At 38.6% G+C, this 15,321-nt stretch overlaps 1 protein-coding gene across 1 annotated transcript in view; it reads right to left on the minus strand.

The window, feature by feature from the left end:
• FARS2 (phenylalanyl-tRNA synthetase 2, mitochondrial) overlaps positions 1–12,210 on the minus strand; it is a 517,904-nt gene extending 505,694 nt beyond the window's left edge. The window contains exon 1 of the mRNA XM_023741741.1: positions 11,331–12,210. Coding sequence (XP_023597509.1) covers positions 11,331–12,065 — 735 coding nt within the window. The 5' untranslated portion in view covers positions 12,066–12,210. The remainder of the gene's footprint in view (positions 1–11,330) is intronic.
• Positions 12,211–15,321: the final 3,111 nt, after the last annotated feature.

The raw sequence follows: 15,321 nt of genomic DNA on the forward strand, positions 1-15,321 counted from the left end.
GCAATGAAGACAGACTAAGGAAATAAGGGCTCTGTAGCTAGGGCTGAAGACTAACTGCAGAACGTGTCTATCACATACCCTCGGTACACCCACAGGCACAGCTGGGGACACGTGACAAGGCACCTCCAGGGACTATGTGAAAATATAGTTTATTTGAGTCCAGGTATGAACTTTTTAATTAATCTTTTTAAATCAGATTAAAAGACAAAGGATTTGTATGGGCTCCCTCTGGTGGGTCTGTCAAATACATGAAATCTGCCATGCTTTGCAAAATAAATATCCTAATAAGAGATCTGTAAAAATTGTGCTTGGAAGTTATATTGAGTGGTTCTCAAACTCCTTAGGCTCAAAATCCTACCATGATTTTAAAAATTGTAACACGCGCATCATCTTCAAAGAATGATATGACTCCTAATCCCATTCCTTTCCCTCCTGATTTTGGAGTTTATCTTGATTTTGGAGTTTAACATTCGCATGTATTTTTTTTCACATCTACCTATATATTTCTTTAACCAAAACCTAATTGTGTATGTGTGGTCCTCGGTAGTGCAAATGGTTAACGCATTTGGCTGCTAACCAAAAGGTTGGAGGTTTGAGTTCACTCATTAATGATCTACTTAGAAAAAAATCAGCCATTGAAAACCCTGTGGAACACACGTCTACTCTGACACACACGGATTACAATGGTAACGGTTAACTGGGGTGTGGGTGTTTGTGTGTGGTGTGTGTTTAGAAAAAGAGAAAGAAAATACAAGCAAGTACATGAAAATATGCTTTGTTGGGCCTATTTTGAACATCTATAAAAAATTATCACTGGCAATTTATTTCCTTCTTTTAACATTGTTTTTAAGCTTTATCCAAGTTGACAGAGGTGCCTCTAGTTTATTATTTTAATTGCTATATAGTATTCAATGTACAAATAAAGCCCATTTTACTTCTCCATGCTCTCTTGATAGACATTTACATTGATTCCATCTTTTTACACTTAAAAAACCAGATCATAGAGCATAAAAATACAAATAAAATACTGGAAATTATCACACTACTCTACAAAGTGATGACAGCTATTTACACTCCCAAGGGTGTAAGATTTATGGTTCCTCCAGATACTTGGTATTGTCAGGATTATTAATTTTTATTAATCTGAAGGATCTGAAATGGTAACTAGTTGTTTTAACTTCCCTTTTCTTAATGACTAATAAAGCTGTTCCTTGTTTATTTGTCAATCACATGTCTACTGCTGTCAATAGGTAGTTTATGCTCTTTGCTCATTTTTCTTGCTTTAAAAAAATTACAAAATAAATCATACATATAAAAAGTATATAACAACTATTATATTTAAAGAATAATAAAAATGCACATATGTGTGCTGATCACCCACATCCAGCTTCAGAAAAGAGAACAACACTAAAAACCTCGAAGCCCCTTCATGTCCCTACTGATTACATACCCTCCTCCCACTCCTCAGAGGTAACCACCAAATTCAATTTTTTGTTAATTATTCCCTTGCTTTTCTTTACTATTTTTCCACGTTTATGAACCCCTTAGAAACCCCAGTGGCATAGTGGTTAAGAGCTATGGCTGCTAACCAAAAGGCTGGCAGTTTGAACCTACCAGGTGCTCCCTGGAAACTCTATGGGGCAGTCCTACTCTGTCCTGTAGGGTCACTAAGAGTCAGAATCAACTCGACGGCAATGGGTTTGGTGGTTTTTTATGAACCCCTAATAAAATATTGGTTAATTTTGCCCATATTTTAACTTTATATAAATGTAATCATACATGGATGCTTCTGTAACTTTTTCCTTTTTTTTTTTTTCGCTCAAGACTATTCCCTACATTCGTTTACATTAATGTAAATAACAGTTGCTATTGAGTTGACTTCAACTTGTGGTGAACCCATGTGTGCCGGAGTGGAACTGTGATCCGTAGGGTTTTCAGTGACTGATTTTTCAGAAGTAGATCACCAGAACTTTTTTCAAAGGCATCTCTGGGTGAAATCAAACCTCCAACCTTTCATTTAGTGCGTGTCTTAGGCTGGGTTCTTTAGAGAAGCAAAACCAGTGAAATGTGTGTGTGTGTATATATATATATATATATAATTAACATACAGAGAGAGCTTTATCTCAAGGAAACGGCTCACGCAGTTGTAGAGGCTGGAAAGTCCCAAGTCCGTGGGTCAGGCTTCAGGCTGGAGGCTTCTCCTGATTCACGTAGCTGCAGGGGTTGACGAACCCAAGATCCACAGGTCAGATGGCAGGCTGCTGGCTCACAGCTACAAAGGCTGATGAATCCAAGATCAGTAGATAAAACGGCAGGCTGCTAGCCCAAGTCTCAAGAACTGGAGGTCAGATGCTGACAAGTCAAATGCAGGATCCAGAGCAGAGCAAAATCCAGCAAGCTTTGCCAGAAAGTCCACTGGATGCAGGCCACACCCCCAAGGAAACGCCCTTTCAACTGATCAGCTGCTCATAGCAGATCTCATCACGGAGACGATTACATTACATCAGATCTCATTATGGAGATGATTACATCATTACATAGCTGCCAAACTACACCATAACTGCCAAACTACTGAGAATCATGGATCAGCCAAGTTGACACACAACCTTAACCATCACACCATTTGCACCATCTAGGTACTCCAACTGTTGTTGCATATAGCTGTGTTTTATTCGTTTCACAACCATAGGATACACATGAAACCTATAAACATACCACAGTTGATTTATCTGTTCAACTCTTGGTGGAAATTTGAGCTGATTCCAGTTTGACACAATTACTAACAGTGCTATGAATATATCTATCTCTTGAGGAGGGCACACAAGAATTTCTCTGAAGTATATACTTAGGATTGGAATTTCAGGTGTAAGCTTTTACACAGTAAAGTGCTAGGCTACTAACTCAAAGGTTTGTGGTTCAAACCCACTCAGAGTTTCCACTGGAGAAAACACATGGTAATCTGCTCCCATAAAGATTACAGCCTAGAAAACCCTATGGGGCAATTCTACTCCATCGGTCCAACAGCACCTAACAACAACGTCAGTGTCAAGAGCATTCTCATCACATCCCATATTGGCCAACATTAGACATTGTCAGACATTTTTCTTATTGCATTCTTTTCCACATACTGAGATCTTCTTATACCATCCATACTAATCTTATGTCAGTTGTATGCAAAGCAAATAACTCCACCCACTGGGTAGCTTGTCTTTTAACTTCATTTAAGGGGTTTTTTGTTACGCAGAAGTTTTACTTCAAAGTAGACATACATAACAAATTTTTTCATCTGGATTTTTTGTCATATTTAAGATATACTCTACCTCCAAAGGTGATAATGATAATCGTTTATATTTTCTTCTATAAGTTTTACAGACTTCTTTTTCACAAATGAATTGTTAATCCATCCAGAATTAATTCTTGCATTTGGTGTGAGGTAGAGTTTAATTTTTTTCCTACATAGATAAATAGTCTCAGAACAATTTATGAAGAATTCATCATCTTCCCACATACTTATCATCACTTTTATAATAAGTTCCCAAATATGTGTAGCGCTACCACTAATTTCTCTATTTGACTAACAGTGTGCCAATACTAAACTGTCTTCATAATCATATCATTATTATAAGTCATGATACCTGGTAGGCAAATCCCTTACACTGATGCTCTTAAAAATTATTCTGGCTTTTCTTAAATGTGCTCATCCTCTGAATTTTAAGATCAGTCTTTCAATTTCCCCAAAATACCCAGTGGACATTTTGCTTAGATTTTCACTGCAGTTTATAGATTAATTTTGGTAGAACTGCCGTCTTCATGATATTGTTTTGCTACCTATAAATCTATATACATAGGTGGTAGTTGTTAAGCACCATTGAGTCGTTTGACTCAGAGAGACCCCAAGTGACAGGGTAGAACTGCATCATAAGGTTTTCTAGGTTCTAATCTTTATGGAAGCAGATCACCAGGTCTTTCTGCCTCTGAGCTGCTGAGTTTGATGAACACAGTATACCACTCCTTTTTTCTTCTTCTTTCATGTCTTAATAAATAATACTTGATAATTGTATCCACACGTATTTTTATCATCTTCTACAAGATTTATACCTAGTTACTTCTAAGTTTTAATTGCTGGTGTGAATGAAGTCCTTATTCTGGTACACTTTCTAACTGGTTAGTACTTGTGAATACAAGATGTTAATGTTTATAAATTGCCTTTGTGCCCAGCAAAGTTGATGAATTATCTTACTAGTTCTAATAATTGTTCTATACAATATTCTATACAATTTTCTAAGTAGACAATCATATCACCTGCAAATAAAGCATCTTGATTTTATCTTTTTGAATGCTTATACCTTTCATTTCTCTTTCTGGTTTACCACATAAGCTAGAATTTCCCACACAATGATGAATAGAAGCAGTGATGGCAGGTAATCCTGAATTATTGCTAATTTTGATAACAATGTTTATAGTCATTCACCATTAATAGTGATGTTCACTGTGAGTACTTGACAGATGTAATTTATAAAGTTAAGAAAGTTTCCTTCTATTCCTAGTTTGCTACGTTTTGATCAGGAGTCACTAAATATCATCAAATGCTTCTTAATGTCATGAGACATTAAATGTCACCAAATGCTTTTTCTACATCTATTAAAGTGATCACGTTTTTTCTCCTTGTATTTGTTAATATGGTACAATGTAATACACATATAACAATACACCAATGAATTATATTTGCAAATATTTCTTTTAATAATTCTGCACCTGTTCATTAAAAAAAAGAATGATCAGTGTTCATAAAAATTCATAAGGATGAATTCTCTAAAACTTTCATTTTTATCTAGTTTGGATATTAAAATATCTAGCTTTATAAACGATGGAAGGCCTGGTGGTCTACTTCCAAAAATTAGCCAGTGAAAACCCTACAGACAACAACAGTCCAACCCACAACCAATCATGGGGATGGCGTAGGACTAGGCAGTGTCTCATTACATTGTGCATGGGGTCACCATGAGTTGGTGGCTGACTCCACGGCAGCTAACAACCTTATAAAATAAGCTTGATAGGTCTCTCATTCTATTCTCTGAAACAGACTGTACAAAATTAATAGTTCTTCTATAAATTGGTAAAAACTCAAATAGAAAATAATCTGAGGCTGATGTCTTTTATGGAGGAAAGGTTATTGATTTAATTGTTTTCAGTTTTCTATCATATGCAATGTATGTCTTATCATTAATATTTCCTGATATATATACATACACACACACAAATATACATTAATCTTAATGGCTGTCTTTCTCATGAAATGAGGGAACCATATCATGTAAGGAATCATGTAAGATTCCTTCTAAGAGTCCTAGATCCCAGTAAATGTTCAACAAATGTTTTTAGACTGACTGACTGGTCCCAATGTTTTCCTTTTTTTTTTTTTTTAACATTTTATTATGAAATTTAAAACATATACAAAAATGGAAAGAACAATGATCCCTGATGTACTCAACACCCAGTTTCAATAATTAACAATTCGTGACCAATCCTCTTTCTTCTACTCCCGGCACCTATTCTCTTTCCCATGTTATTTTGAAGAAAATCTTAAACATATGATTTCACCCAAAGGTATTTCAGCATGTAATTCTAAAAGAAAAGAACTTGCTAAAAATATAAAACCACTGTTATCTAAAAACTTAAAAAAGAACTCCTTAACTTCAAATATCGAGTTAATGTTCAAATTTCCAACCGTCTCAAATGTTATAAGGTATTTTCCTTACTCTTTTTTTTTCTTTTAAAATATGGTTTCCCCAAATTAGGATCTGTTGTTTTTGTTGTCAGTTGTCGTCAAGTCGGTTCCAACCCCCAGCAACCCTACAGGACAGAATACAACTGCCCCATAGGGTTTCCAAGGAGCAGCTGGTGGATTTGAACTGCAAACCTTTTCGTTAGCAGCCAAGCTGTTAACGCCACCAGGGCTCCAATCAGGATGTACACATTGTAACTGGTTCATCTTTTTTTTCATCTACTGATTCCATCTCTATGTCTTTTGTTTTTCTTGCATTTATTCCATTCAGTTGCAAACTGATACATGGTCCAACTACACACACTACACAGATTGTATATTACACAACTCATCAAGAGAGTTTAGGAAAACTTGAACAGTCTATACCCTGTTCAAAAAAAGAAGTCCACTGGTAACATGCTTGAATATAGTAGCTTAAATAGTTCTAAACACTTAAACATTGCTTAACACATTCTTAAGTATATTCTCTACTTACTTCATCATGCAGATCACATCTTGAGTAGCACTGCTGTAGAGTTTCCCACAGTTTGGATCTTGCTTATTACATCTCCCTGGTGTAGTTAAACGTGTTCCTCTGTCCCCTGCACTTCCTACATATTTGGTGGCTGGGATCTAGAGACTTGATCAGATTCAAGTTCAAATTCTTGACAAGATTTCATTGTTGGCATTGCATTCTTCAATCAGGGACAGATAATCTGGTTGCCTCCCTTTTTGTGATGTTAGCAGCCATTGACAAGCAATGTTGCTGGTACTTGATGTGGAAGTTTTGCAAGTAATTCCGTTGTCTGGAGCTTGATCTCTGAGAGACTCCTAGGAAGCTCTCTTTCCTCAGGCCCCTCTGTTCCCTCCACTTCCTCAGTTTCTGACACAATGCTGATCTTCTAACTATCAGCTGTGCCCACCCACTGCGAGAACCTTACAGAAACCTTGTCGCCTGGTGATACTATAGACATTGTCTGTGGTGTTTGGTTTCACTCTTTAATGGAATTTGGGGAGATTCAAAAACTTTACACCCACCTCCCGTCTAGCTTTTTAGAACAATGCTGCTTGTTTTTAGCTTCTTAAATTGATCATTTAATTCATTAATTTTCAAGGTTTTTTGTTGTTATTTTAAGAATTAAAAAATAAATGTACCACAAGTACTTCTTTAGCTACATCCCATCAGTTAGTGTTTTTTTTAATGTTAACTTTGATCATATGACTTAAGTTGGGCCTACCAAGTTTCTCCACAGTAAAGTAATTCTTTTTCCCTACATCTCAGCAGTTTTTAAGTGAGTATTTTCATTGCTGCTCAGTTATAAGTAACTAGCAATTTATTGCAATTTTTCTCTAACCCATGAATCTATAGTTGTGCATTTTCAAATTTTCAAGGATATGAAAGTTTGTATTACCCTTTTCTTATTGCTTTCTACATAAACTGCATTGTAGTTAGGCATAGTTGTATCCATGATATTGAATTTTTGGCATTTATTTAGACTTCAACTGTGAACTAGTACATGGACAATTTATTTTAAAAGAATGTATACCTCCAACTCTTGGGCAGAGAATATATATATTCCATTTATATACATATAAGCCCTGCCACTGGCAGACAGATATATGTGTGTATACAAATACACAAGTATACACACATATATATTTACTATAAATATATATATATACTGTATTTTAAAAATAAATACAAGTCAAGCTTATTAATTGTTTTGTTCAGATTGACTGCTTAATCTATTGGGTTTTTTCCTTTTTTTCATCCATTGGTTTTGACAGAGGTAATTTAAAATCTTCTATCATGACTATAGACTTATCAAATTTACCTTTTAATTCCTCACTTTTGCTTTATATATTAAAGCTATAATGTTGGGAACATAAAAATTCATAATTCATAAAGCTTATTGGTTGATATATTGTCCCCCTTTTTTCCTATGTATCATTTCTACCACAAATTCTATTTTATCTAATATTGATATTGCTTTGTGAGCTTTCTTTGGTAAGCATTTTTAATGCCTTTTGCAACCTCTGGTGTGGTTTTGTATCAGGTTATCTAATTGAAAAATGATCAATCTGATAAACTGTGTCTTTACTTGGTGAGTTTAACCCATTTAAAATTGTGAATACCAATATATTTGGACTACACTCTTGTTTTGAGTTCCCATTTACCATATTTTTCTTTTCTTTCTGTTAAACTGAGATCATTTTCTGCATTCTCCCTTCCCCCTCTATCAGTTTGGAATGTACAGATTGCACTGTAACCGGACTTGTTTTTCAACCAAAGTTTCTCAGAATTTCTATTCTTTCCCTAAATATGATAAGAACCTTAGCAGGCCTTAACTACCTATTGATTTCTCCCCCCCAGTTTGTGATTTTTGGTTAGAGTTTTCATTTTTATTTTATCTTTCTTAAAAACACAAAAAGGTTTTATAACAATTAGTAGTTACATTTATTTATTGTCATATTTCATCCATTTCCAGGGTCATCATTTCTTGTACCCCTTACTTGTATACCCACTTTTCTTCTTGCTGAAATATACTTTGCAATGACTAAAATAATGATTAGAAAGATTATTAAATAACAGGAAAATTTTAAAAGATAATAATATAATTTTAAAATTACAAATAAGTACGGTTGCTGCTGTTGTGTGCCATCTAGTCAATTCCAACACACAGTGACGCTATAGGACAAAGCAGAACTGCCTCAGAGGGCCTCCTAGGCCGAGATCTTCATGGGGCAGACTGCCAGGTCTTTCTCCCGTGAAGCCGCCAACCTTTTGGCTAGCAGCCTAGCGCATAACCATTGTGCCATCAGGGCTCCTTTTTAAGTATGATTATAATTGTTTTAAAAATCCTCTTCATAGAGGAAAAAACTGAAGAAGAAAAAAAGAGTTTAAGGATCACACCAGAGGGTCCTGGGCAGACCTGGAGAAAATGTGAACAAAATTCTAACTCACCAAAAAAAAAAGACCAGACTTACTGGTCTGACAGAAACTGGAGAAACTGCAAGAGTATGGCCCCCAGACACCCCTTCAGCACAGAAATGAAGTCACTCCTGAGGTTCACCCTTCAGCCTAAGTTTAGACGGGCCCATAAAACAAAATGAGACTAAATGGACACACCAGCCCATGGGCAAGGATGAGAAGGCAGGAGGGGACAGGAAAGATGGTAACAGGGAACCCAAGGTTGAGAAGGGAGAGTGTTGACATGTCGTGGGGGTGGCAACCAATGTCACAAAACAGTATGTGTATTGTTTACTGAGAAACTAATTTGCACTGTAAACCCTCATCTAAAATACAATAAAAAATGAAAGAAAAAAAGAGTTTAGATTAGGTAAGACGTAGTACTAATACTGTAGTTAAGGCCAAGAATTCCCAGAACACCTGTCCCCCTACACCATCATCCCCCTACACCATTCTTGAAACTAAAGCAGGTCCTGCTTACTACAGCAGGCCCCTCTGGGACTTGGAAAATCAACACAATATAGGAGAATGAGCAGGGGACTCAGAAGACCTGTGCTCAAGTTTTAGCTCTACCACTGACTGGCTGGGCAAATTGGGCAAGTTACTGACCTCAGAGTCCTCCTGGATGAAGTGGAATAACCTACCTTACAAGATGTTTGTTAAGAGGAGTAAATGACACAGTGAACATAAAAGCATTTCACAAAACTATAAGGAGATTATATATATACATATCTGTATGTATATGTACATATGTGTGTATAATTTTTTTTTTACTATAAGGCAGAATATACAGTAATATTATCAGACTAGATGAGCCATGCCTGCTACCAGCCAAGCCAGACTGGACCCAAAACAAACTATGTAACAAGACAAGGACGGCTCCCCCACCCCACTTTCTACTATCCGACTTCTGTGGCAGCCATGACTTTTCCTCCATTAAAATGCTAGGGTGAGCACGCAGCTTTCATTACCACTTCCGTGACATTCAGGCTTACAAATTAGCAAGTGCTTTCCTTTTTTATTTCTCTAATGAGGTAAGCTAGGCTGAGCACCTGGCAGCTGCCATGGCCTGGACTTCATATCACCAGCATCATGGCTCCCCGTGCACGTTAATTATAAGCGGCATTCTAGCATTGGTCATATTTTCTAGACTTTGACCTGTTTTTGTTCATTTCCTTCCAGTTCAACTTTTTATTCAACTCCTTCCAGTTTCCTAATAAATCTGTATTCTTGTTAATAGTTAGCATTCCTAAATTAGAAAGTTGCCAGCTATTCCAAGTAGTAAGAACGCTCATCTAAGCTCCTTTGAGATCAAGCTTGGATGGCTTCTTTGTGTAAGGCTAATGTACTGTTGTGTTATAATAGATCTGTAGGATCATGGCAGGTCCTAGGGCACACGGAAAGAACAAAAGAGGATGGGAGGACAGTCTCATTCAGCTGTCTCTCACTACATGACTTATTTAATAAAGCAAAAACACGGTTACATATTAGCCTATTTGTTTTCATATTAACAATCCATTTAGCTTGTGTTTGCAGGAGGGAGTTTTGTGAGGATAATTATGCTTCCTGTTCATGTTCGTGCCTGACCACAAGGGAGGGTAAGTGGTAAAGGAATCAAGTTAGCATTTCTTGTGCTTAGTTTAATTCTGTTTATTTTTAACATGAAAATGGAGATAGTTTAAAGGTATAGGAATGAAGGACAAGTGCTATTACAGGTTTTTAGGAAACAGACTGAAGCTTTTAGGGATTTTCAACATTTGCCCCCAAAATGTCCCAATATCTTAGGATAACATTTTGAGAATGGTCAGAAGATCAGACTTCCTGGTCAAAAAGGCTCTATTCACCCAAATTTATACATTAAGAATGGCAGCAATTAAGGCATCCCCATACACCATGCAAAGCAGGAGAGGATAAAGAAAGAGTGTGGGAACAAGGACACAGTTTACAATCACCAGTCCCCTTCCACTATATGAGAAATTCATTCATCTCTAACAGCCTGATATCATGATTAAATTATGCTGCCTGCCAAAAAAAAAATAACTGTCGTCCAGTCAGTTCCGACTCATGGCAACCCACGTGTGTCAGGGTAGAACTGTGCTCCATAGGGTTTTCAAGGCTATGACCTTTCAGAAGTAGATCACCAGGCCTTACTTCCGAGGTGACTCCAGGTAGACTCGAACCTCCAACCTTTCAGTTAGTAGCTAAGTGCTTAACCATTTGTGCCACCCAAAGACTCCTATACTACCTGAGGACTGGGATAACCTGAACACAGATTTCAGTGTTATATCTTCAGTCTTGCTGGGTTAAAGGTGAATCTGAGACATTCGCAAGAAGTAATCCAGAGAAAGGCAAGTTGGTATTGAGAGAACAGAAAAGGACAGACAAGTGAAAACAAAGGCCTACTCACTTCTGCAGTTACTAACCCAACAAATCCATCCAAAATTATCAAGGCTTGGCCTGTACATTAAGTACAGATGATACTAAAACAAAGTAAGACTAAGGATGACTATACCGCCTTTGTTAAGACAAACCTTAGTGACCTCACCAAGAAATGTCCATGATGTCCTTCAGTGACAAAAGAGCGCGCAGACTCACCTCGTGCTTGGAGAAGAGCCGGACAGCCTCCAGCTGGTGGAACACAGGGTAGTGCTGGGTGTCGATCTGGTCACGCCGGTAGACGTCGCCCACCACCAGGAAGGCATCCAGCCCCGCGTGCACCAGGTCCCACTGGTGGGCCGACGTGTGCGCCCGCAGCATGTGCGTCCGGTTCAGATAGTAATTGTCCCCCTTCTTCCTGCTGGGGTGGTCGGCCGCGATGAGCAGGCTGTCAAAGTTCTGCCAGGTTGTGACCACTGGAGGAAGGTCGTCGTAGACCGAGAAGAGCGGGGTCCCAAAGCGGCCCACGTACTGCTTGTAGAAGTGCTCCTTCACCCTCTCCTTGACCAGCCACAGTGGGTGATGCTGCTGGTTGTGCAGATTCCTGCCGACCTTGGAGAGGACCTTCCTGGTGAGGTTGGTGTGGTCGTCCTGTGGGTAGGCTCGGCCCAGCACCTCCACCACACCGCCTGCAGCTCCCTGGGCAGTGCACTCGGAAGCATCAGGCCCTGCACCCAAGGTCTGGTGCTGACAGCCTCTGGAGGTGCTGCTGACCGTTCTCATCAGGTATGCACCCGCACGGGCCACCCTCCGGAGACCTGAACAAACCATCGTGGAAGCTTCTCCTAGCAGATTCTGGAAAGGGCACACACAGAAAGCACAACTGTCACATTGTGGGAATGTGCAAATCTGTCCTTCATGCCTCCCACCGTCTCTCCACTGTACCCCTGACATCTATGGTTCCCCAACACCACCACCTCTACGCCACCGGGATCCAATTAAAGAAACGGGCTGACAGAGCTTAATGATAACTGCATGAAATCAAAAGAACCTCAAGTCACTTTCAGATACCCGCTCAGCTCTAGCTGTCCCTCCCTTCCCACTTAGATACTTGTCCTTGTGGGAAATTATGTCGCATTCTGAAGTCCTCACGTGAGACAAAAGTTTAGATGTGGCAACTTCCTTTTACTTTCCATTATTTCTAGAACCAAAATAAAAAAAAACTTAGAGGCATCACCTAAAATACAAGACTTGGTAAGGCCCTAGGAAGGGTCTCATTAATTAAAGGAAGCACATGATTTCATATGTGCCTCTAAGATCTAGTAGAAGAAATGAAATTTTGCCCAGCCATGGTGCACATGTCTACCTTTTATCCTCATAACTGCAAAGTTCTGCTTAACTTTGACAGAACATGATGTCTGGATTATTTTACTGTACAACAAAATGACATTACCAGTACTTTTTTAAAAATTTTATCTTGAACATTTTGAATAAGACACACCAGTTTCAGTGGTGGTTATTTCTACATAATAATTTTCAAAAATACACTTATAGAAATATTACACAAAGCAATAGACCATCCCAAGGGACAGTTGAAATCATTTTTATAATGCAAATCTTTTCTATCCTCACATCTGCTCATATCATTTAACCTTCATACTATTACAACATCCCATCAGTTATGTCTTTGTTTTGTAAAAAGCAAATTTCTCTCTGCATCCACAATAAATCTCCAACCTTTCAGTTAACAGCCAAGCACTTAACCATTCGCACAACCCAGGGACTTCAAGGACAGAGTACTGAGCCACATAGTTTTAATATAAACAAAAAACTAGGATATAATAAGAAGACCATCACATTTCAGAGTCGAGAGTGGCCTCAGAAGCCATCCAGCACAAGCCCTTCATGTCACAGACGAGGTGACAGAGGCCCAGAGTACAGGGATTGCTTACCAAACCTAAGGCAGTCAGAGAGCTAAGACCACAACGAAGGATTCTGGAGCAAGGACATGGTGTTCTTTCCTCAGTACCCAAGAAGCCAGGTTTCAATTCACTCAGAAATCTCAGTAATGAAAGCCATTAGATGGTAAGACCGTATGTCCATAAACAATTTACTATGAACTGAAATCACCCAAATCCATCTTCTAAAACATAAAATCTTTATCAGGCTACTTTATAGCAAACAAGTATGTGGTTATTATACTTCAAGGGCCATGCAATCATAGCAAAAGAAAATTATATTTATATATATATAAAACTTGATGAGACTAAGCTGCATTAGGAGGGAATTATATTGCTCCAGAGGACCACCAAACACATACCTAGCATGTACCTGACTCAGAAATAGAACTGAGACTATCTCCATGTTAAAGTATGTTGTGTGTGGATGACTGCTTATCAGAAGCCTGTGCACTGCACCTTTGTCTGAGGCTGTTGTAATGTGAGAAGTTTTCAAAGATACCCAGGAACTCTCTGAATTCATTCGTTAATGGTGGTATTTTGTCAGAGATGTTCCGAAAAGTGTTTCTGGCTGAGCTTCAAATGAAACAGGTCTTCCCATCTACATTGCTCAGTGGCTTGTCACTGCAGTAGATATGAATTTTAAATATACACATGCAGCCTTCCAAGTCTGGGCACAAAGTGATATCGTGAAGCTGTTAGCTACCCAGCTCAGCACCCTTAGCAGGACACAAGAAAGCATTTCTTCTTTCCAAAGGCATATGCTCTTATACCAAGTTCAGAATTGTTCTGGGAGAGGCGCTCTGTCTGATGCAGTTATTCATGACTGGCTGACTATTCTTTCCCCTCCAGTTTCCAGCATCTAGAAACTTGTAGGTTCTGTTCCCATAGAGTTCCCCACTCACAAGTCCTTTTGTAGTTCTGCTCCACCACTCCAGCCCCAGCTTGACAAAGAAAGTTTAATTTTCTTGTCCTTGTTTTCAAACTTTTTATCTACCTGTTCGGCCCTGCATGTATTCCTCACTCTCATTTTACCCTACCCAAGACAATCCCTTGCTCTCTGCATTATCATCTCTTGTAGAGATTAATGACTAGGACAGCTTTCCCGCTTCCATCTGAGAAGTGCATTCCTTTCTATCTGCCTCTAATTTCTCTACAAGAAATAGTTCACCTGGAAGATACAGGAGATCCAGGAAGATAGCACCACCAATAACAGTGATACCTGTATTGGTTAGGGGCCTTTCATTTCATCCCGTCAACAATCCCGTCAGGTAGGTGTTTTCTAACCACTTAAAGACAAAGCAACTAAGGCTCAAAGAAATCATGTATCTTGGATAGACATACATCTAGCAAATGGAGCTCCGTGGACCCAGTTCCTCTGACAAAGTTCAGAACTCTTTGAACAACAGAAGTACTTATCAATCAAAACAGATCCAAGGCTGTTAAACTCAAATTATAACTCTTTAATCACCTCCCTTGTTGTTGTTGTGGTTTTCAGGTGCCATCAAGTCGATTTCGACTCATAGAGACCCCATGTGACAGAGCAGAACTCCCCTCTAGGGTTTTCTAGGCTGTAATCTTTATGGAAGCAGAATGCCTGGTCTTTCTCCAGTGGAGCCACTGGGTGGGTTCAAACAGCCAAGTTTTCAACTAGCAGCAGAGCACATAACCATTTTGCCACCAGGGCTCCTTTCACCTTCCTTACCCTCTGTATTATCTGGGTAATTTAGATCACACATTAACGCATTTTAAGTACATAAGTGAATGAATAAATAAATTCAAGTAAAACACATTAACTTAGATGGAGGAAATGAAATCATTATTTAACTCAGGGCCCAATGGCCAAATCTGCCTGTGGATTGTTTCTGTAAACACACTTTTGTTGGTACACAGCAATGCCCATTTGTTTACGTGTTGTGTGTGGTGGCTTTTTCCTACAAAGGCAGAGATGGGCAGTTTCCATAGAGACCCTATGGTCAACAAAGCCTAAAAGATTTACTATCTTGCCTTTTACAAAAAAAGTTTGCTGACTCCTGTTTTAGCTCAACTGACTGAAAAGTTCTTCCATACTCTTAGGAAAAATCTTCCTAGTCGCAAATATAAGTAGAATGCACACTCACCAAAAGTGACAAAAAGTACATATGTGGGTACTAAACATGCTAACTTTGGTACAGAAGAGACACTGAAACCAACAGTGAGGACAGTCAACACCATATCATTGGGAAGAGGCCAGGTTTTGCAGACGCTTCTGT

Source organism: Trichechus manatus, unplaced genomic scaffold, assembly GCF_000243295.1.
Source record: "Trichechus manatus latirostris isolate Lorelei unplaced genomic scaffold, TriManLat1.0 scaffold00188, whole genome shotgun sequence".
Lineage (NCBI taxonomy): Eukaryota > Metazoa > Chordata > Mammalia > Sirenia > Trichechidae > Trichechus > Trichechus manatus.